The 24,137-nt window shown below is 43.7% G+C and overlaps 2 protein-coding genes across 3 annotated transcripts in view; one reads left to right on the top strand and one right to left on the bottom strand.

The window, feature by feature from the left end:
• The first annotated feature begins 747 nt into the window (after window positions 1-747).
• Window positions 748-13,212, top strand: LOC118421670. The gene is made up of 6 exons (XM_035829116.1): window positions 748-1,596; window positions 10,219-10,392; window positions 10,828-10,879; window positions 11,702-11,826; window positions 12,228-12,341; window positions 12,769-13,212. The coding sequence occupies exons 1-6, from the start codon at window positions 1,480-1,482 to the stop codon at window positions 12,814-12,816; spliced, it is 630 nt and encodes a 209-aa protein (XP_035685009.1). The 5' UTR covers window positions 748-1,479; the 3' UTR covers window positions 12,817-13,212.
• A 1,486-nt stretch (window positions 13,213-14,698) lies between these two features.
• The window catches only part of LOC118420419 (tyrosine-protein kinase ABL1-like), an 85,573-nt gene continuing 76,134 nt past the window's right edge, over window positions 14,699-24,137 (bottom strand). The window contains exons 4-12 of one of the 2 annotated variants that reach the window (XM_035827199.1): window positions 23,824-24,122; window positions 23,114-23,386; window positions 22,619-22,703; window positions 22,036-22,213; window positions 20,904-21,088; window positions 19,805-19,957; window positions 19,099-19,188; window positions 18,551-18,667; window positions 14,699-17,834 (exon numbers count right to left, since the gene is read on the bottom strand). In XM_035827199.1, the coding sequence (XP_035683092.1) occupies window positions 16,165-17,834; window positions 18,551-18,667; window positions 19,099-19,188; window positions 19,805-19,957; window positions 20,904-21,088; window positions 22,036-22,213; window positions 22,619-22,703; window positions 23,114-23,386; window positions 23,824-24,122 (3,050 nt within the window). In that variant the 3' untranslated portion in view covers window positions 14,699-16,164. The remainder of the gene's footprint in view (window positions 17,835-18,550; window positions 18,668-19,098; window positions 19,189-19,804; window positions 19,958-20,903; window positions 21,089-22,035; window positions 22,214-22,618; window positions 22,704-23,113; window positions 23,387-23,823; window positions 24,123-24,137) is intronic. The other variant, XM_035827200.1, reaches the window with a different exon arrangement.

The following is a 24,137-nucleotide window of genomic DNA, read 5'->3' as shown; positions in this document are numbered from 1 at the left end:
TGGAGCCTCATAGAGGGCCTGGCCACTTGTTTTTTCATTTACGGTCTGTCCGTTCTCTGATACATGCATCCTCCTGTCTTTTCCGTTGTCTACCAGTCCTTCTTCCTCCGCATTATCCACGATTTGTGATTATGACATGACCAAAGAACTCGCTTTGCCATATATATGCATGAGTTTTGAAAGCCGTATGTCTCTATCACTACCACTACAAGTTACTACTCGGTATGATGATTCTCCTTTTCCTTGCGTTTAGGTGGCCACTATCATCTTATTGATGTTTGGAAAGAAATATTATGTTTTGCCATCTTACATGATATTTGCGAAATTAAGATGCTTCAGATACAACAATGACATTCTATTAGAAACATTTCCTTACCGAAAAGAATAACTTCCACATTTCTCTTATCGCTGCCGCAAACATCATGAAAACTCCAGACGTCAAGCGCCACCTACTGACAAATCATAGCACTGCAGAAGTTCATTCCCGACCCCAAGAGATGTCCTCTTCTCATGTCACGAGGGCTGCTCCACTTCATAGGTTTAAGGGTGCATGTGCAAATCTTTAAAGGTTCTTATCTTCTCAGTCAACTTCTACATTACAGAGAAAGTCCAGGATATGATTATGACGTCACTGAGACCAAACGGAAGCCACGGTTGGCGCTCTATGACATCAGAATGGATACGCATACTTTATCGTGACGTGTGTTGTTGTCAAACAAACAACGCGTGCATGTTAGAAGACAGGTGGTGTAAAGTGACAAGTAGTCAGCGAGGGGAGAGGGACGCAAGCGGGAGCTAGTGCGGGCGCTCCGAACCACCTGTCAGGCGTCCGTGGTCGACCTACGCAAGCAGCGTGCTAGGGGAATGGGTTTGTGGTCTAGAAACCTCTACTGAAGAATAACTAGCGGCTAAGCCGGACTTAGAGGCGTTTATTTTGCGGTTGTCTGCGCCATTCAGCGATATAAGGACGCCATTCTTCCACGTGCAGCGTTGTCAGAACGGGTTTTAGCCTGGATTTGTTGAAATTGTTCGTCCGTTTTTGCAACGTTCCACGAAACCAGGGGTTTTCAAAAGACGCGTTCCCGAACAGCTGTTACGTCGCTTTGGAGAAGTTTGGAACGTCGGAACAAACAAAACTGTACCATACCACCACCGCTGAACTTCAGATAGGCCAGGCTTTGACGCGACAACGGGCAAGAACTAGTCAATTTGGGACATTTCGACGTCAGGCGTAGTCACACACCTGTTGACGACAAGCACAGAATATTTAGAAGAATTCCGTCATAAAAAGAACGTGCCTCAGAATTTCCTGGTTACAATCGAACGTCAACTTGGAGACCAGAGTAAACAAGCGGTAAAATTTAGGAGGTGCCGGGAGTTCATTCTACTCGCGATAGCGGGACAAACTTCAGTTTGTATTAGTCGCACGGGGCAGGGAAGTCAAAGTTTGGCGACACTAATCGGTGTGGAAGGAGCGCCATGCCGGGGGAACAGTGTAAGCAGCGTCTGAGGAGGCTGATGGGAACAGACGTGGTGAGGATTAACGACCAGAGATACATGGAGAAACTACGGGACAGGATCGTAGCCGAGTATGAGGTACGGTAGGGGTGTGTGTGTCGGGGGGTAAGGAAAATTGAGTATTGTTTCTGGCGTATCTCCTCCTCTCTGTATGTGTGTGTGCGTGTTTGTACATGTGTGTGTTTTGTTTTTCTCACTAACTCACTCACTCACACACACTCTCCCTAGTCTCTCTCTCTGTATGTGTGTGTGTGTGTGTGTGTGTGTGTGTTTCTATGTCTGCCCGTGTGTCTGTATGCCCGTCCCTGTGTCCGCCTATCTATCTGTGTGTGGTTTTCCATGTACATGTGCATGTGTCTGTGTGTGTTTGTCTGTGTGTCTGTATTTCCGTGTTTTTGTCGTCGGCATAGCTTAAAGACCTCTGGGTTAGGTGGATTGTAATGATATTTGGTACATGTATGTGGCTATGTATCTTCACTGAACCACTGTAGCCTTAGTCTAGTATTTACAGGAACAGCTGAATTTTGCGACGTACGACGAACGACCAGGCCTTCTGCTTTCCAAGTAGATGTTGATTGGGGGAAATTGTGATCTTCTTCTTCATATGCCGTTTTCTTGGCCGGCTGAAAAAAGGCGGGGCTCATGAGAAGAAGATCACGCGAAAGTATTCAGGCCAGTACAGGGGTTTATGTTATGTACGTGTGACATTGTAATCCCCCAAAAGTTGTGCGACCCCGGCTTGTGGGTCGCGTGCTCAGTTTGTGATATTCTGTACGTCTATCAAACGGTATCCCCAGTGCCTATTCAACTTACCACCAGTGCAACAAACCGGAGTCACACCTCTGCGTAGAGACCCATTGCATATGCGTGACGCCATGTACTGTGTCCGCCTGTGGATGACAAACACTTGACAACAGCGTTTAGGAGGAAGTATTTCTTAGTGTGGGGGCCAAGGGTTGGCGGGCAAGTGTGGCATTTTGAAAAGCTTGTTTATAAATAAAGTCAGGTCGTTACCGTAGGAGAAACGGATATTGTAGTTTTCGGTTATTTGGTATATGTATAGCATTTGAGAAAGTTGATGCGTACGGCTTATACTTTAGAAGGTCTTGCTAAGGGTTGGTAGGTATATGAGGCATTTTAGTTATCTTTCATTTAATTAAGACGCACATTTGTCAGGCTTATGTCTAAAGAAATGCTTGAAGGGATCACTGCACCTAATCTGGTTTTAATTGTGAGAGCATTGGTCAACAAACATCACATACAACAACGGGTGAACAATGTGACGTTTTAACACACTTTTTTTATATTAACACATACATTTATCAACCGCTTAGTTTACACGGATTCTTTAAAAAATCTATGTTAATACCGGTAATTGATAGAAATAGAAAAATACTCTCCTCCTAATAGCAAAAACATACATCACAGCAAAAGTTGGTTCGTTCGTCTTTCGTTTAAGCCAATCCATGTACTTACGTTAGGAAGCAGAGTCAGATCTTTATTTTATATATGCTATACTGTTTTACACAATTTGTACGCCCTTTCATGTTACCTGCAATTAGCCCCTGGACATAAACTTGCAATAGACTTATTATGTTTTCATGGTGCTATATGACATAAATGGTGCTATATGACATAAATGGTGCTATATGACATAAATGGTGCTATATGACATAAATGGTGCTATATGACATAAAACGATGATGCATCGTCCCAAACAAAAAGTTAACATAGTGTCCCACGAAAAAGACTTGCAATGAAGCAAAAGTTGCCAACGTCTCAATAAAGGCTGAGTGAATCATAGCCAGCTGGTCAGTAACACATAGCTACACGATACAAAATCCCTGAGACCACAAAATCGATTGCTGAAAATTGGACTGAGATAACCGATATCTAACCGTTGCTAGGCAACGGAAAACTGCCGGAACCGGCGACTGAAATAAACGTCAGGCGTGGTATCCCCGTCAATATTAGGCCTAGAAAAATCGTTGCTGTGTAAACGTCCCTTAGCAACTCAAATACATTTTATCTGTGAAAAGAAACATCTGTGATGTGCAATTTTGGGGAGAAGAATTTGAGTAATATTTTGTAATGTCTCGTAAAAGTTACAATGAAAAGATTGGCATGAAGATCGTGAAAGTTATTTAAGGTGTAAAACCGAATTCGCAGAGACCTGACTTCTTTCCTAACTGCAATACGTATAGCTGATATTGCCGATAATACAGTATGAATTCTCAACAATCCTTGAGCAGCCCAACACTGTTTGAAATTTCCTCCGGTACTCTTTGAGAAAACGGATATTGCTGTTGCAAATTTGTTTGGTGAAGGGAGGAATTCGAAGGTGGAGTTGTGGGTTTTGGATCAGTGTTTGACGCGTGTTTGGGAGATTTTGAACGTCTTTCTAGTGGTCTGCATTTCGCCTCTCTGTCTGTCTGTCTGTCTCTGTTTTTCTTTCTGTCTGACTGTCTCTCTCTCTGTCTCTGTCCCTCTGCCTGTCTGTGTGTCTCTCTCTCTTATGATAGTTCTTTTTTTTACGTTCTTGAACAATGCTGTTTATACCATAGAAACACTTGAACGTTCCCGCTGATAGGGTAATGCCACTATCTTATGAGTAATGACAATTTGCATTTTTTCCTTCTCCGTGACACCCCCCTCCCACCGCCAGGTGTCATACTAATGATCTGAACAACCATCAGTAACAGGATAAGGACCTGAGAAGAGGTAATCAGCAGTGGGAGGGAGGGGGAGTTAGGTACAATCATGTCTGTTTGTGAGCGCTGATTAGGCTACATTCAGAACAATACCGCGGGTCGGGGGACAAGGCCAGGCCGGGCTGAGGAGTTGGATAGGGTGTAACAGTGGGTTTCATGGACTGTTGAACTGACCATACCGAATGGCTTTGAGCCTTTTGACCGAACGGTTTAGCGTCTTGGTTTGTTTAGCGTCTTGGCCCGTTTCAGAAATGGGAGTTAAGCCTAGCATAAAACGGTTAGATTTTCACAGTTGTTCCAGTGTATATGTATCATGTGTATACCCATGAGGGTACAACGTGCCGCCTTGCATGATTCCGTTAGATTATCACGCGCTGAAGTGATGCTTCTGATGCTTGAACTTTACCATGTATTTATGAGGTGCCATAGCAAACATATCCATAGCCAAAGTCTAACAAGTTTGCGATTGTTTGTCACGGTCGGAGTCTAGACTCTTGTAACCGCGGACAAGTGGTCGCCCCTAGTCTCTACCAGACTCCCGGCTGGCCGAATAAGGGGACTTTGGCCAAGTTAGGAATAAAAGCCTAGTAGGAGTTAATTGGCATAGGAGTGCTGGTCTATCTGCTCGCAAACTGTACTCCTCTGGTGTGTTTTCTGTCTTATTTGGCCCATTTTTGCTATTTTTCTAGCGACCTGTGGAGCCTGGTAGAGGCTAGGTCACCCCTTGAGCAGGCGTGCTCTTGGGGGGAAAGATCAAAGTAGCGCGTTATAAAACGTGATTTATTGTCAAATATTATTGAAAACATGCGGCTGGTGCGGCTGTGTAACTGGAGTGGTCGGTCAAAGGGTCAGCTAGAACAATGGTGCTGTGATATCGTTAATAGGCGTAGCATTGCGACTGTTAGCCGCGGCGTTTTCATTTCAATCATCGGATAATGATAATAAATCAAAGAAGTTCTGTTCATTGCAAATTCTTGCCCGTGGGCTAATTGCAGGTAACACGAAAGGGTACAGATCAGAGAGTATTAAAACAATATAGCAGGTATCCACTTTAGTCTAAAAGCTAACTCTTTATTACGGGTTATTGGGTTTGACTTCTTTTTTGGAGACAGTGGAATTGTAGTTGGTCACTTGTAATTGGTCAATTTCTACTCCCTTTTCAGCATCCCAAACGATCTGGTGGAACAAATTTCGGTTAACATATAAAAAGATTACGTGTAATCCATACGATTAACACCTTTCAACAAGTCATCGACTTGTGACAAAACGATTCTATACACCTGTCACTTGGATGGAAGGCAAAATCAACCCGGTCAAAACTTATATCATCATCACGTTGTTGGAAGAACTGATCTCAGTAAAGAGAAACGCTAGTACACGTGTACTTTGGTAGACACAGCTATGGTTAAAGAAAATGTCGACATCTGCAAGACAAACTTGTTCAAAGTATCTTGATCTTGACATATCGACACAGAGCACTGAGAGGACTCTAGCAAATGACAGATCCAGCTGGAAATTCACACTGTCCAGGCAGCTAAAATCATAGATAAGTAGGCCGATGCGCAGCGCAGGGCAGAAAAGAACTAGACCTGAGTCCGTTTACAGATTTGTCCTATGTGGCAGAGACTGTCATTCTCGTATAGGACTGTTTAGCCACAGCCGACGCTGTAGGGCTGATATCAATTAGAGGTTTACCATGGTCAATATTGACCAAATGATACGTTGACCCAAGGAGTCATATACTTTGTATGGAGGGTTGGTCCGAGTCAAGACCTGCCGGACCAAACATCAACACTCATGGCACAGTTATGTCAAGCTTGTTCGTCAAACTAAACCTACTTTTGAATCTAAAACACACCATGCGTACTAGAACTATTCTATCACAGTGTCAGAAATTATCTAAACGGTCCAACAAGAGGACGCTTTTGTCGCGTTCAATTTTTTCTCCGGCCAGATAATTAAAACGATCACCTGAATATCGCCACAGACGTATGCGACAAGGTATAAAGTGGACTTTTTGAGCAACTGTATAACAGAGGACTTTTGGGGCCGCATCGTATTGGCAGTGGGTTGTTGTCTACTGTGTTTAGGTACAGTATTGGAAGGTGGAGCCCTTACCTCGCCCTCCACTGCCCTTTACCTCCCCAACGAAGTCAGGTACCCATTGTTACACCTGGAAAGTGTCCTTTTAAAGGACACAGCATCGATGGCATGTTGGGTGATTCAAACCAAGAACCGCTGAGTATTAAGTATGGGCCAAACACATTACCCTTTACGCACACGCCGCCACAGCTGTAAAATAAACTAGCAACGACACAAAGTCCAAGCGAGAGTACGTTTAATCATAATGTGTAAGCGTTTATAATTATCAGTTATCTCTCACAGATTACATTACAGTGTCCGGTAACTGGGTCTTCTTTTGTACAGACTATCTCAGCACCATATTTACCCTCGCGTGCCTGAACACAAGTGTAAAATAAAGTAGCAAAACACAAAGTCCAAGTCAGAGTATGTTTAATCATAATGTGTAAGCGTTTATAATTATCAGCTATCTCTCAAAGATTACGTTATAACGTCCAGTAACTGGGTCTTCTTTTGTACAGACTATCTAAGCACCATATTTACCCTCGCGTGCCTGAACACAAGTGTAAATATCACAGGAGAGCTTTCTCAAACATCCCGATTATATCTCACTTTACAACCATTCACGAAACAATCCCCGACTCGGTCTGATTCACGTGTTTAGACAACAAGAACATCTCAGCTCCACGCCGCAGCGTCAACAGAGCAGGAATGCAAGGAGAGACTGGCACGAGAACTTCTTCAAAAGGCGCGCCAAATTTATCGAAACAGAGTGCGGTTTTATCACGGGATGAAGGTCTGCTCATATCTGTTAACAGATCTTGGAAAAGAAAAAGTTTCAAACGTTAACAGCCGACCTGAAACGCCAAGAGTGCGTCTTTTCTTTAAAAACGTCTTTGTTTGATTCACAGAAGGAGGATGATATAGATGTCTGTATAACCTCCTTGATTCACTCTAAACTCTTCGGGCTAACATTAAGAGGAGAGGCGCTAATATACAGCTTACAATGCAGTATGTATCGGACCTACTTCATATGACAACACCGGGTCATATGGCTGCTGTTGTTTTTGCCAATGCAAGTTGTTATTGTTTATTTCTTCCTCAATGACTGAATACGTGCTAACTTTGTTAAGTACGAAGGGCACGACTATTGTAAGAAAAACCGACGCGCAACGAGGTTAAGTAATCAAGTTAACGGAGGATAATAGCTTCACCTTTCTTGTCTTTAATATCTGTCACTGCTTGCTCAGTACCTTTGATCTCCCCTTTTCTTAAAGACTTTCCTTGAGTTTGCTTTGTTTGTTTCACACCTGTTGATAGCGAGGTGTAAAATGGGTACCTGACTTAGGTTAAGGAAGTAAAAGGTGGTGGAAGGAGAGGGATGGGCTCCGCATCCCTATGTAGTGCCCTAGATACATTAGATAGCACCTCATTGCCCCAACGCCGGCCTAAAAAAGACTCTGTACTTTTTAACATTCAAGGAGCATAAAGGGATAATAAATCTAGACTAGAGAAACTGCAGGTGACCGGTTATCATAGGTGTGCAGAAGATTCTGTTCTGGGTGTGCCCCCCCCCCCCCAAAAAAAAAAGTGTCCATGTCCTGTAACTCTACCTTGCCCCGCGTGTGGTTAATTAGCCAACTGCACATCCTTAATTGGTAAAAACTGATATCTGATAGGTGCCAAGATATTGTAACGTGGCTAGACGACATTCTTGTTTCATCTCCAAACAGATGCCATGTGGCTGCTCTTTTACTTTGATGCATGCTATTTGATGCCTCGTTTGATTACGCCTCTCTTTCCTGTGTGGAAAAATAATCTCCAAGCAGATCCTACGGTGCCATAAGATAGTATCAAAGCTGGCCAAGGAGTGTAGCCGGCCAAGGGAGTCAAAAGGGCACCTACGGGAAGTTTGATACTATACATTACGCACCGTGGATCTGGTTCGAGATTATGGAAAAATACTTACTGGGCGAACGGCAATGAAGGGGAGCCAGATTTGCTAGGCTAGAGGGCATGTGATCGAGCGACATCTGGTTTGATTCCTATCATTCCTGGCCCTTACCAAACTTTCCTTACTCCACCCAGGTGTCAAAATGGGTCCCTGACTTCGGTTGGAGAAGTAAAAGGCGGTGAAATGAGAGGGATGTTCTTCAACATCCAATACCTTGCACTATAGACTGGGTGGGGAAAAGAATAAATCACCAAAGCCTATGGAACCACCTTTACCTTTGCCCAAATGATCCACATTAGGAGCTACATATTAGCTTAGAAACGTGTTTATGACCAAACAGGCTGAATGCAGGAACCTTGTCGGTCGTTGACCGGGCTTCTAGATCCTTTGTACGGTGTTGTGATGCAGACATCGTCGGGCGTACAGATATAGTGGGGAGTGTTGCCACAACATTGTATGCGGTAGTATGATGCATACAGCGTCAGAAAATGGGCCAATGAGTTTTGGTTGGGGCGCCCACTTGCTTGTACATTTCCTCAACAAGAATTCCACGGCCTATCGCCTATGGTCCGACGGACAGATATAGAGAAGTGTTGCTACAACATTGTACACATGGTATGGTGTTACATGTAAGATGCAGTCAGCGTCTGACAGACAGTCATGTAGAGGGCAGTCCTCTATGAGCGCTGTCGTTTATATTTTGAGGGGGCGTTGATTCGTTATTCATCACTTAGGCCAGGTTCTTAAGTTAAGCCGGGAAAATTTAGAGGCACAGAAACCACTTTCCCGGCATATTCGTATAAGTTATAGAGTTAGCTTTTAGACTAAAGTACTATGTTACCTGCAATTAGCCCAAGGGCAAGGATTTTGATAAAATACGTATATATAAGGACCTTGTCCCGATATGTTGAAAATCACGAATCAGCGATCGCCCAAAATGGTGCTCCCAAAAATAAAAGTCTGTGAAGGAGGCTAAATGTAGAGAGGGGTGTTGCCATAACAATGTAGGGCGTGGGAGCATGAACCGTTGCCATGGGAACGATTATAACCCGCTGACTGAGGCGGTAACGCTGCTTGTTGTAGCTCGTCATGGCAGATAGGGTTTGTTTACGAGGTAAACAAGAAAGGACAGGTGGAATTCGCGCATGAGGGAGTCAGCTGAATGGTTATAATTACGGCAGCTTCTACAGAGAGATAACAGCGTAACGTGTATTGATTAGACTTCAGGATGTTTCCAGACAAACAATGGAAAACCTTTGCACACGTACACACAGACGTGCAGGACGATTGAAGAAGATAAACTGATCATGCCCGAAAAATGTGACAGTTTGGGAGTGCCCCCTAGTGACCAAAAGCTGTACTGATGCTATAATGTCACTGTCTGTTTGTCTAGGCGTGTGTCCGCAATTTGTGTGGCAGGTTGGGGTGGCCCGGGTTGAAGGATCGCATTTGTCTACGTTTGTATTGGGTTATGGCTGCATCCACACAGTTATTACTTCCGGTGTCCGGGTTGCTCTTTTATCTTCTTTTTTTTTTCAAGCGTAAATCTCACCTGGCCCTAAAACTAGTAAAAGAGAGGAAGCGAGAGCGCTGCCTAGCTGCTCCGTCTGGTACTACAGTCTAAAATTCACTTCATGTCTGAAGCTTTCTCTTTTTTTCAAGACTGAAATTGAGAAGCGGAGTTAAGTTTTCAGCTGGTCCTGAAGGAGAGAAAGCGGGAGTGCCACCTAGCAGCTACGCCTTGTAGTACAGTCTTAATTCCAGATAGAAATCTAAAGAATTCTCTTACATTTTTGTATTCTTAGGCTGAAATCGAGAAACGTGAATCCCAGCTGGTTCTGAACGAGAGAAAGCGGGAGCGCCGCATGGCAGCTACGCTTGGTACTACAGTTACGCCTAATGCTGCAGTAACGTTACATCGAAATCCTTGACGCTCCTCTCTCGTGTTTACAGGCTGAAATCGAGAAGCGAGAGTCCCAGCTTGTGCTGAATGAAAGAAAGCGGGAGCGTCGCCTGGTCCTGCAGGGCCTGATGCCGCCCGAGTGCCCGTGCCAGGAGCTGTTCGTGCCCAGCCTCAGGAAAAAGTGCAAGTGCAACTGTAACAAACAGAAGAAAAAACTCAAGAAGGTGAGGGTTTAAGAAAGAATGAAGGACTGCTGGAAATTGAAATTTGTAGTAAACGGCAAATAAATATATGATAATCTTTATTGCATATTCATGCCCGAGGGCTAAATGCACAAAAGGACCACATGTGGTCTTATGGATGCAGATAAAAAAACTAAACTTGTACAATGATTTTAAACTAGGCTAAATGGAAAGGGAACTAAGACACTATGTGTTGCAATGGCTAATGGCTGCATCTAACATGCTCTTCTCTCTTTTTGAATCATGTTAAAGAAACGGAACTTGACCTGGAAATATACATACAAGACATAAGGCGCATTCCCATCGGCAACGGACCTTTATTGTAATGTTGTTTCTTGGGACCGGTGAGGTGAGGTGTTCCTTGTGCATCTATGATTTGCCTAATGACTCTGACGTATTTACGATGTTTTTTTTCAGAGAAAAACGTCCACCCACACCAGCAGCAGCCACGACGGCAGTACAACAATAGGTAAGTTGGCTTGTTCTGTTCTACTCTGCTCTGGGCCAGGAGAATGTCTTGAGCGCCGTGGAAAATTCCTCTCCCGGCATTAGAGAACCCATGTTTAAAAACTGCCGATTCTTGACATATATAAGTTTATTGCAAATTCTTGGCCGAGGGCTAATTGCAGGTGACAAGAGAAAAGAGACAGACAAATGATTATTGATGGTGAGCACTAAAGCAGTATAGTAAACGACTACCCTAGTCTAACTTAAAGATGTAACTTGTTGGGTTTGACTTCTTTTTCTGAGACAGTGGAAGACAAAAGATCCCACTTTTTCTGTAATGTGTGGGTTTTGTGACGTTAAAAGGAGAGTAGTATTCTTAAGATATGACCAATGTCGCTAGAAGTCTGCGAAGTAGGCCATTAAAACCCTTGTACTGCTGATACATAATGCCTGTATGTGGGTCGAGTATCTGCCTGAAGAGTAAGTCCTCCACCATTTGACTTCCCCTGTGAAATATGTAAGGTGCCTCGAGCACGTTACAACAACCTCATTGCTCATATGGATATTTATAGTATGTACTGTAGTAATACAACAAGGTGAACATGTAATGCTAGTTCACCTTTATCCGTAGGGTAACCTTTATTCGTTCTTTTTCAGAGCAGTGTATTTAGGGGTATCAAGTCGACAGATGGTTGTTTCAAACTGCAATATTTTGAAAATATCACAATTTGAAACTACCGTCTATCGACTTGATATCCATGCGTACCCTGTTAAGCAGCACAACGGATATAGGTTACTACGCGGATAAAGTTTAACTAATGTTAAACCTTTCTCTTCCTGACAGAAAACCAGAGCACGTCGAGCTCGAGCGTGCGGAGCTACAAGTCCTCCTCCCGGCCGGGCCGGAGACCATCGCTGGAGGAGTCCTTCATGAGTCTCATGATCGACGAAGAGGAAGAAAAAGAAAAGGTACGCAGAAATTGGTCACGCCAACTTTACTCATTGATGATGTCAATAGACCGATCTAGCCTGGGTACAATCCGGGTAGTTGTTCGCTTCTATGTTCGCTTCTGCTACCAAAATCTGGACGATTTTAGACCTAAGAGATGTCAAGGTTTCCAGACATAGCAGAGAAGCGACTGTGTATAGTGTATAATAAACATCGAAGCGACTTACTATACGGAAGGTACCCAGGCTAAGACCGATCCACATTGTGACAACATTTGACACCGTAGATATCACCCAAGGGCTCGGGGATTGCTAAGGTCCCCTTTCCCCCATAGAGTACCTGCACTAGCTACGTAGGCCAAGCCACGAACATATAGACTGGAGCATCGCATAGTTTCTGACGCAGTGACTGTGTTTTCCAGGCCCCGGCTGCCCCCCAGCCAGCTCCCACCTACTCCGGCACGTCCTTTTGGCGCAGGAACCGCCGCAGCAATCACTACCAGCCCGCAGTCATAGACCAGATGGAGAAGGAACAGGTAAGCAAGCGGCCTGGGAATGCTAGTGCTAGTCTACCTTTACATGCGAGGGTGTATCTGGTCAAATTAAGTCAACAGACTGTTGTTCCAAATTGCAATTTATTCTAGATATTCCAATTTAAAACCAGTTAACTACCGTCCGTCCACTTGAAACATGCATGTATCCCCAAATACCCTGTTTTTAAAAATATCGAATACAACGGAAATAGGTTACCCCGCGTAAAAGGTAAACTAGCGGTAACCATACCATCATAAGCTCCCAGACGCAGGCGTTGCCCACCCGCTTAGCTCATGATGGCACAGACCGGGAAATTTTCTCAGGGAAGGATAGGCTGTCAGAAAAGGCCATTTCTCCTGTCTAGTCCTGATGGCTTAAAAATGTCTTCATTGTGCTTGAAAGATGTTACCATCTTCTCTGTCGTTTCAGACTGTAGCCGGTCTCTATCGCCTGGCGGAAAAGATCATCATTCTCTGACGTCACGAACTCTCGTTCCCAGGCTGAAACCACCTGTTACTAGCGCTTCACGCCAAGCATACGGCATATATACTTTTTACCTAATAATGTTATATTTCTCTGAGTTCTCATACGTTTTGAAAATAAAACGCACTAAAAGTAGCAGAAACTACCACTGTCAATTTTGTTGTAACCGTGAGTTGATGATAGGAGAGGGATTAAAAGTAGCTGAATACAAAATGCATGTAACTCATACGTTTTGACGGCAGCGCCATCTAGTGTAATTTAATGATATTGCAGCATATTGCATGCAGTTTGATTTACCAGCGAAAAATGTACTTCGCGGAAAACGGATGCATGGAAAAGCTGTAACTGTTGAGTCTGCATTGAAAAGAAAATAAAGACTACTTTACAATATGGTTTGTCTGTGCTGCAAAGCTCACTCACATGCCCTGCTACACACACCTAATCTCCAAGCAGATCCTACGGTAGCATAAGATAGTATCAAAAGTTGGCAGAGGAGTGAAGCCGGCCTAGGAGTGTGTATGGCTAACTCCTCTGCTAGCTTTTGATACTACATGTATCCTTTGCTACAGTAGGATCTGCTTGGAGATCAACACACACCCATTAGCACACACACAGAAACATGCATTCATATACTATTATACAGGCACCTACACCACATACATGTACCCATATACACACAGAAAAGGAAACAAGTGAACATACAAATATTCAAAGTCAGACACACACACACACACACACACAGTATTTACATATGTTAGGTACATGCATACTCTACATACAAGTCATGTACAAAAAGACAAGCATGTACACACAAACTTGCACAAAAGCAAGACATCCACACTTTTCGTTCCATATCAATGAGCATTTTAATCTGACTGTACTGTACAAGGGTCCGGTACAAAGCTATGATACAATCGTGGGGTCTGTACAGTACAAGTACAAATACACAATATATGCAGGCGACCATTGATTCAACGTCTAAACACAGCTCCCTTTTTCACACTTTAGCCAGTATCTTCCAAATCACCACCAGCAACCCCTATTAACACCTGAAAGTTGCATAGGCACATATTGTTGTATCCTGTATGTACCTAGTGGGTACATCTTGCTACCTGCTGTAAAGTTGGTAAGCCCTGGTTTATTATTATGCTAGGGTTACAGTTCCAAACCAGGGGCCGAACAGGCTGTTTTGGGAAAGAAAAACAAAAGTGTGTACGTCAAGACATTTACACAAACTAGAAAGGTAGCATTGGCAGGCAAATGCATCGCATTTACCTTCACATGGTCTAGACTAATAAACTACAGCTCTGTGTGTTCTTACTCGAACACATCCATATACAAAATGTACATGGTGACCAGCCCATCCTGCCACAAAGTAACTTAACACCACAGGGTGTCTGCTACACTTCAAGTAACCATGGTGACAGCCGTCTGGTCCAGGTCATTGACCTTATTTGATTGATAGGGAAACTGAGGAAACAAAGCAAAAACAATATGAAGGTATGAAAAAGATTATTTCCCGAAAACAGCCTGACCAGGCACTGGTTTGGAAATATGACTCTGTAATTACAATGGTGACTATCGCCTCTAGAACACTGTATGGTTCCACAATGTCTCTTGCCATCATCAGTTCTTTGTCAACATAAAATTCTGCATAATACTTGGCATTCAAAGTCCTGCACTTCGTGACAGTGCCACAAGGAGGCAGTCTTGTACACTACTAGTGACCAGTGACCTCAAATGGCACCCGCACTGGTCACATGACTAATTATCTGTAAGCCCATTGGTCGAATATCTAATAATACTGTCTATCTGATACACTCAAGCAAGGGAAATGCAAGAAAGTGGCAAAGACCTCATCTTGTGGCTTCATGGCTAGATACTCGTGTCTTGTGCTTTTATTTAATATGCTTTGTAATAGATCATGTTAACTATTATATGGAGTCACCTGAGAAATTATAATCATGAAAACAATGGACAGCAGAAAACTGTACGTCGTGTCAATAGCATCCTTAAATCCAACAGTGTTCAAAGAGTCTACAATTTGTACAAATGCACCGCCTAGCTTCTAAGAGTGTACCAAGATCATAACATTTTGCTGTCTACTTAGTAACTGTTCAGTGCAAGCTACATGTAGTGTACAAAGAAGTCAGTGTGTGGCTAGGTTTATTACATTATTACAAACCCAGAATAAACGAAAGCACAACATGGAATGGATAAAAATTAACTGTACAATTATTACAACAACAACAAATGGAACTTGCAATATTTCCATATTTGCACAAAAGTGTGGATTATAATAAACCAATTGATTTATTCTTGATTTTACATTTCATCAAAATTTCCATTGCTTCATTCCGGAAGCAATTTTCTTACACACCTTAACTAACGACTGAAAATTAAACAGTTCTCCCATAAAAAATGTTAAGTCCTCTCCCTCTTGTCAAAGTGGCATCACCCAAGTATGGACCAGACTCTACAAAAGTAAGGTTGCTACCACTCGAAAAAGAGGGGGGCAAGCATGTAACCAGAAAAAGTCTTTTGGCAATGATATGGCAATAGAGGAGTGATATGCACAGCTTCTTACCCTAGGTTACAGACAGACCAGTCCCACATACATTTGTATATCCAGACCCCAAATTGCTTCACCCTACTGGCATTGCCAAACAATACATTGCGTATCATGAACTCAGTCTGATATTATGTTTGCATTCCCAGAATTTCCATACATGTAGTAGAATGCAGCACAACTGTAGGAAAAATAGCAGTGCATCTACACAGGCGACAATCAGGTCCAAACACTTCACGAATTTAAGTTATCAAGAAGTAAAAGATTAAGAAAAAAAAAGTTTCAATTTGAGATGGGACCTCGTCTGATGCCAGGTCTGACATTGTAGAAATTTGTAACTCAAAATATCACAAGATTGAAATCCATGATTTAAGAGATACGGAGACTCTTAGCAAAATTTCTGGACATTCTGAGACAAGAATGTGCCCAGATTCGGCGAACTTGGTTCACATGTACCTTTCTCTATGTGCTTTAAGACATGACAGCAGTAAAGCCCTAACACCCTGTTCATCCTGTTGTTTGTATTTCCAGGAGTAGAGGATGTATCAAACTACACCGGTGGAAAGAACCGGTGTAAAATCTCAAGCAAGGCACATGGATGGAGAACACTGAAGGACTCTTACGGCCGCCACACCCATAGCCACATGTGGGAAAGATATTATACTTCTAAATTTGACTACATTTGGACAACAAATTAATAAAGACATGATTCTTACATACATTTGTAGGAGGAAAACTGCTACCTAAACATACACGGATGGAAGAACACTGTACTATCTTTTAACAATGCCGCTGATTTCCTTGGTAGTTCTTCTAAGCTCTGCTAGGACTTTGTTGATATTGGGATGATGGCTTGTAGACGTTTGTGAGAGTCTTAACTCGTGCATGGACCCTTCTAGCTTGTTCACTGCCTCACGGAAGGCAAACTTCGCGTGCGGTTGTTGGACATTGTCGATGTAGTGGGAACAGGCATTCAGATAGTCCTGTCCTAGCTCTTGCACGTCCCCAATGTAGGAATTGTGGTTAGTGTTTGTCAGTTTTTGTAGAAGACTGTCCGACATTTGTAGCAAGGATTCCTTCGTTACTTCCTCCGACGGCTTTTCCACCAGCGGTCTTTTCCTCAGCGACACTCGAGCGGGAATGAGCGGTTTGAATCCTAACGGAGAGCTTGGTCCCTCTCCGTGAGTCGATAGCAACGGTTTGGGACTTGTTATCGCGGGTTTGTCCGCGGATTTGTAATCTGACGTTTGGTAACCGCTATCGGACGACGGTAGTTTGGAAGTCCTGGGTGGTTTAACTACAGGGTTGACCTGCGCACCCTTTACGGGTGGGGCCATACCGGGGAAGAGTTTCACCCCTCCTGTGGGGGTGGGAGGGGGTGTTGCCGTACTCTCTGCTCTTTCCGCTCTCAGCCCTCTATCGTTTAAATCCTCCTCCGTTATATGGAGATTGCCTAAGTGCACAGGTTTCTTAAGGTAGCCTGGTTTCTTCTTCGCGGGCTTGGAAACGGCGTTGTGACCGTTGTCCGGTTTTGATTCGCTATCCTTAGAATCTGGGCTAGATTTTTTCTCCGTATGGCCGGGATTTTGTGAGGGAAGTCTAGGGGGAGGGGTCAGCAGATTTCTCGGCCTCTCGTGTTTTGCGAGGTTAGCACCCTGGAGTGCATCGTCCCTGTGGTAACTCTCTAACGCTCCGCTAACGCTCTTAATACTGTGTGTCGGGCTCTTGTTCCATTTTCGCTCCGCCTTATCGGCTTTCGTTCTCCTGGCAGGAGGGGAGGGGGAGTCAGTGTCGCCGCGAAATCTCTCCGTTTTCTGCAGGGTCGAGTTAAAGTCTGTGCTAGAGGAGGACTTCAGCATGTGGGGGTGGGGAGTCGGCTGAGAATCCCTGTCTTCGCTGATGTCTAGTGACGACATTGACGTCCGACCGCCTCCATGCATCGCGTGCGACTTCTCTCGCGTTCCATGCGGAAACGGGAGCGCCTTCTTCGGAAACTTACTACCCGACGATCCCGCGTCGACCGTTAGGTTTCCGAGGCTGCGGCTCGTCTGCGAGAGGTGCGCGTTCAGCTCCTGGTTCAGATTCTCGAAATTCTGCGACATCCCGTTTTTATCCTCCCGCCGGAACAATGGGTGGGAGTTCGTCGTTGGCGGGTAGGTGTTTGTGTCGTTGTTCTTGTGTTGCGTGGCCTCGTCTTTGAAAGAGCTGCTCCTTTTCGGAGGCTGCGGGGCCGGACGTTTCATCCTGCTGCTACGTCTCCACAGCGCGGGAAGGTTGATGAAAGCCTTGCTCATTCGACTCTCCTCTTTCCCCGACTTTTCCTCCTTCCCAGACGACGACTGATCGTCCTTCTTGTCCCGGTCCTTGTCCTTGTGTTTGTTGCTGCTTTGCTTCTTAGGCAACGGTGGTGATTGTTTCTCTGATGTCTTCTGGGACTTGGAATCTGGAGAGGGGAAGAGCCAAAACTGGTTTCACATCTATTCCTATTGTCTTGATATTAAAAGAATTAGGATATATGCAAATGTTTCTCCATTCAAACATTAGGAAAGCTCCACTATGTCAATGAAGGTTAGACATCTAGGTAATAAGATACAAATGTATGTAATTTAAAGACAGCAGTCACTCATTTGACAAGCAACTGGATAGGTATTGCAAATGGTCAGATATTTCAAGTAGCATCCACTACGTAACATTTTGTAATAGCGAGATCTGTAGTAGAAATCTATAACAGGTTATTAACCAAAAATCAAGAAAATTCAATAAAAAAAACTCCAGTACTTTCAATATCTAAAATCACCATGGATTAGAAAAAGAAATCACCATAAAAGTCAGTGTGGGACAAGTTGAAGGCCTAATGCTTCCTTACTCTTCCCACAAGGCAGCATTCCATGGCCACATTATCCCACAACGCACCATTTCTCCACCCACAATGCTTTGCACACCAAATTTCGAATGATGAAATGTTCTTACTCTTGGCAGTTGTCAACTTATTTATTGATTTATATATCTACTAAGGTTCTTCAACACAGTGGAAGGTATTTCTTGTTGGAAAACACCTTTTTAAGGCTGCCATACCGAAAGCACCAAAGCATGCTGGGCAGAGAAAGGTGATATTGACGAGTTATTGATCATTGATTGATTGATTGGTGGGACACTCACAGGTACCTGGCTCCGTGGCGCCGTGAAGAGGGACGATACCGGAACTGTCTTCTCCTCGCTTCGTACTGCGGGATTTCGTGGGGAGGTCTGGCGCACGCTCTAGCTCCTTCTCCACTTCTGCAAGGTTGGAGTACAAACAAGTCAGTCTTTCTAGTACAAGTTCTTCATAATAGTGGTTACACAGTGTTAACCCAAGGAACAGAGGTAGTTGCTAGTCTATCAAATGAAATTGAATGAAAAATGAAGCTACAACATCTACATAAATAAATGTACATGTTCGTGGAATAACATCTTAATCTTACAAGATAGGGAATGCTAGATGATAAACCCGCTAGTAAATGTCACTGATCAAGTGTGTTTGGATGCTGATTAATCATTCTTATTCTTAAATAAAATGTACATGGACTATAGGAATTTCATACTAAGCTCTTAGGTTTACAGTGTTGCTAAATATTTTTGGTGTGAAGCAGCATGATTGTGGAAAAATAAAAATAAAACTATTGCATAATTTTTGGCAACATGTTGTGAGGTGTTCATTGTTTCCCTACCTTCATTAATGTTGGAGTTTTGGTACATGGTGTTCAAGGCATCGTAAATATCCCTGAAGTCTGGCCGCTCTGTCGGTCTCCACTGCCAGCCTGCAACATAGCACAATTATGTTAAAACTCAACTTCTCAAGTAACCAACATACAAAGTGACACAAGAAGTTCTCCATCTACAAATTGTAGATAGTTGTACTGACTTTGTAAGGGAACGTCTAATTATAAATCCTTCACACAGTGCCATTACTCAGCATTCAGCATATTGGAAAGAGTATAATGGCGGCTTAACAACAGTTAAATGTACTTACACTTGATAATACGAGTTTGTAACAAGTCACAAGGACAACCATCTGGTCTCTCTATCTTGTACCTTCTACTGTTACCATTATGTATAACTAGTACTACTACTGACAGTACCCAGACTACAGTTGATCCAATGGGACAGACTGCCAGCTACTTACAAGTTACATTTGAGCATGAGTTACTTACACTTGAGCACTAGTTACTTACACTTGAGCACTAGTTCCTTACATTTGAGCATAAGTTACTTACATTTGAGCATGAGTTCGTATACGTCACTAGGACAGCCATCTGGTCGCTCCATCCTGTATCCCTGCTCCAACTCTCATTAAAACATGTACTACTGACATTATACAGACTGCCAGCTAAATACTTTCTACCAGTTACCTACATTTAAGCATGAGTTACTTACATTTGAGCATGAGTTCGTACACGTCACTAGGACAGCCGTCTGGCCTCTCCATCCTGTATCCCTGCTCCAGTTTTTCGTACACCTGCGTCAGGTCGATCCCCGGGTACGGAGACATCCCGTAGGTCGCTATCTCCCACAGCAGCACACCGAAAGCTGTAAAAACAGTTAACAACAGTCAGATTGTTTGTCTTTTTTTTTTTTCAAAAGAAACACAATGAGGAATTGTCCACTTTCCCCAAAAAGTCACAAGCAAGACACTTTTTGAAGAAGAAAGTCTCTTTTCTGAATTTCAAGGAGACAAGTGATAAAAAACATGAAACATTGCCTCCAACACTGTCATAGGAAAGTCTGCTTTCTACTGAAGTACAGTTTCCTTCATCATTTTTGCAATAATATAGATGCTATAGAAACAAACGATCACTGAATCAGTCTTACGTTTAGAACTTTCTGAAAACTTTAAACTCCAGGTGTTTTTGTTCAATCCAACTTAGTCAAATCTCAAGTAACAGACTGGCATTATTTTACCTGAAACTGCCATGACCACAGGACAACAACAACAACAAAATGGAAGTCAATGTGCAGGGCTTTAGCCAGCTCGAAATTTTTTTCCGCCAGCTAGTTACAATCGTCGCGAAAACCGCGAAAATTAAGTAGAAGTACTGAACTGAGACCTTGAAAAACGGGTTTTAATGAGATTATCGTATGCGAAAGGGTGCCGACACACATTGTCAACAATCATAACAAAAGCAAAACAGTGTGTGACTTTTACGGTCGTGGAGGGCGTCCCCAAGCCGCCTGTAGCTTCCACCAAGGATTTTTGTCCGTCAAGGTTGACGGATTGGTTTTAAAATTTTTCCGTCAGACGCAGCAAATTTCCGTCAATTGACGGAAAAACGGACGCTGGCGAGAGCCCTGTCAATGTGTATAGATGTTGGCACATTGGCGCACTAAATCCGTGGTGTGTTTTTTGGTACACAATTAGATAGATCATCTGAAGAGGCTAGGTGGCCTTTGCCAGACGGCACAACATCAGGGCATTGGGACCTTTTGTGTTGAGCCCAACACTCTACCAACGCCATAAGAAGACAAGAAAACCTACCCCAAACATCAGACTTGATGGAGAACTTGTTGTAAGCCAGGCTCTCCGGTGCCGTCCACTTGATGGGGAACTTTGCGCCGGCATGCGCCGTGTACGTGTCTCCGGTCATCAGCCGGGACAGCCCGAAGTCTGCCACCTTCACCAGGTGGCTCTCACCAACCAGGCAGTTACGCGCTGCCAAGTCCCTGTGGGGTAAGGAGAAAGTCTTTGTTATCTGATTGTTCTTGTGCATCTGTTACCAGATGGGTGATCTCAAGCCTCTGCCAGTTCGAAGGCAGAGAACATGTAGTTGGACTTATGGCACCACACAAAGCAAGTTAATAGGGACATTGAAAGGGAACAACTTGCGCAAACCAGCAATAAATAACAAGAGAGACTTTCACATGGAACCTCCAGGGCAACCTGCTACCCATTGAAAAAGCTGGAAAGAGGGCCTAAGAGCGCACCAGACAGAGGGATCTAGTCCATGGTCTATGCTAGGGGTGGGTACCGGTACAGAAAATCCAGGTCCAGGTCCGGTTCAGGTCCAAAGGATCAGGTCCAGGTCCGGACCTGAACCTGGACCTGATTCAGTATGACTCATACCAATGGTCCATTTCACTACAAAGAAATCTGTTTGGTGGAGTATTAGACGTACACTGGCGTTTTAAAATCCTACAACGCTAACTGCACCTGTACGACTGGCTGTAAAACTTGGTAGAAATTACTGTAAACTCTACTCTACTTCACTCTTGTTGTTTTCTTCCACCTGCAAGCGCCAAAACGTGTGAATGCGTGATAAAATAATCTGTTAATTTTCTAATCGGTCCAACATCCGGTCCACCTAATTTTTTCAGGTCCGGTTTTTCTGGACCGGTCCAATAAGAAAAAACGGTTTTGTACCGGTACGCTGTACCGATACCCAGCCCTAGTCTATGCCCAAGGATGGGGACTGTAGGACTAAGTACAAGTAAGTACATGTAAAACAAGTTGTTCTACCCTTACTGCTTCAAAGGTCATAAACAAATGCCTATAAATCAGAGTTTAAAAGAAGGCTCTCAAAAAGCCAAGCCTTTAGTAGTTTTTTTTGTCACTCACTCCATGGACCCCTAAACCAAATGATCAGATACACCTGTACAAAACCTGTTCTCACCTATGGATGAAGTATTTCTTCTCCAGGTAGCTCATGGCAGAAGCCACCTGAGTAGCCATGTACATCAGGACCACAGCGTTGACCTCCTCCCGGTCACAGTTACGCAGGTAATCCAGCAGGTTTCCATTCGGCATGAACTCTGTGATGATGTAGAATGGAGGTTCTCTGGTACAAACACCTGGGGGGAGGGGGCACAATGGAAATGAGTTAAAAGGGACGGCAAAGGTACAGACATTCTCATACTAGCAATTTTGTGGTCATTGGGGCTGTTTCAAGGCGGAGCCCATTCTCCTCTTTCCAATGACTTTCACTTCCCCAAACGTTGTGAGGCCACACCAAACTTATTTCTTGGTTATGAGATTTAAAAAAATGCTTAACTGGAAAAGCATACTGGAAACAGAGCAGCCAGAGGACTTAGGTTTATGCCTTGATGCACTCAGTTTTAAATGATACAGTTTTCCTCTCTGCCCTCTGCTTTTATGAAATTCAATATGATGTCTCATATTTTCACCTCAAACCGTCTCAGAACAAAGGAAATAATGTGATGTGGCCTGAAATAAATAAATGAATAAATTAATGTTACCCAGTAGCTGCACCAAGTTGGCATGTTTGATGTCCTTCATCACAGCTGCTTCTTTCAGGAACTCCTCCACTCCCATGGTCTCCTCCTACACAACAACAAACAAGATGTATTGAATGAAATAAACAAAGATCCCAATAGTTACAAGATTGTTGGAAGAAATACATTACCAACCCTTCATCCCCACATCAACGTTTCGTATATTAAAAATGAATCAAAGGTACACTTACATGTACAGCTTACCTTAAACACAACACACGAATTCAAAATTAATTTGGACACAGCAAAATTATTGACACAAGAACTCCCAGAAATTCTAATGTCCATGTGAAGTGATCAATACTTATTGTTGATGCAGTCAGGTCCTAAGCTTTTATATGCTATACTGTTTTATGTTGTTTGTATTTCAATTCCTTTACAATTTGAGTGATATAAACGTCAATTTTAAACTGCAGTTCCTTTTGCTGACTAAGTAATAAAGTTTGAAGTATTTCCAACCTTGAGTGTCTTGACAGCCACCGTCCTGCCGTATCTTTTCCACACTCCCTCGTACACCTCTCCGTACTGCCCCCCTCCCAGCTTCTGCTTCATGGCGATGTCCGTACGTTCCACCTCCCAATGGTCGGGCTCCGGGGACAGACCGTAGACTGTCGGCTTGTTGCGTTTGGGCGCAGGATAGCGTAGTGTCGTGATGAGGCCGTCGGGGTCCAGGGAGTGGTGGTGGACCAGCTCTGCTAGGGTGTTGAATCTGCTTTCTGATGTCACATAGACCTGGGGAAACAAGAGCCAAATTGGTGCAACATGTAATTCTTTATGGATATCTGGATCATTCTTGATATGTGCGATGGTGCGGTGTGGTTGGAGCAAACCCTTCTGTCTGGAGTTGGTGATTCACCGATGATGATGATGATGGATCATTCTAGTATTTTATTTCTAAATTCAGATATCCAAAGATTTCCCCCAAAGATTTCCTTTACTTTGAGGAAGCGCCTTACCTATAAATAATTCATAGCAACAAGCTTTATAAGTCTAAGATAGTTCTAACTAAGTAGGAACAAATTCGAACCTTTTCATCTGAGGCATTGTTGATCCTGTACTACTGTAGTGATACACCTTTCCCTCGAATCTCGATAACTGTCAACAACAGTGGCACTCACAAGTATTCATTTTTTCTATCTCTATTAACAAAGCGTTAACTAAGAACGAACCTTTCCATCTGAAGCATTGTTGATCCTGTAGTGATACACCCTCCCCTCATATCTGAGTGAGATTGACAGCTGTCCGGGGCTGCTCTCACTCTCCCTGACCAGGAAGCTCCCATTGATCCCGGAGGAGAGGATGTACTCCGCCGCGTTACGCGAGATGGCGCCGTGGTACCATGAGTGTCGCTCCAGGCTGGTTGCCGGGGTGACGTAGCTTGACGGGACCCAGCCGCGCTGCTTGTTGCGGTTCTGCGCCTCGCACCATTCCCCGCTCTCGTTGTAGCTCAGGATGTGCAGGTGTTCACCTGGGAAAGGGAGGG

Source organism: Branchiostoma floridae, chromosome 8 (assembly GCF_000003815.2).
Source record: "Branchiostoma floridae strain S238N-H82 chromosome 8, Bfl_VNyyK, whole genome shotgun sequence".
Lineage (NCBI taxonomy): Eukaryota > Metazoa > Chordata > Leptocardii > Amphioxiformes > Branchiostomatidae > Branchiostoma > Branchiostoma floridae.
This window is presented reverse-complemented; position numbering and strand designations above follow the sequence as displayed.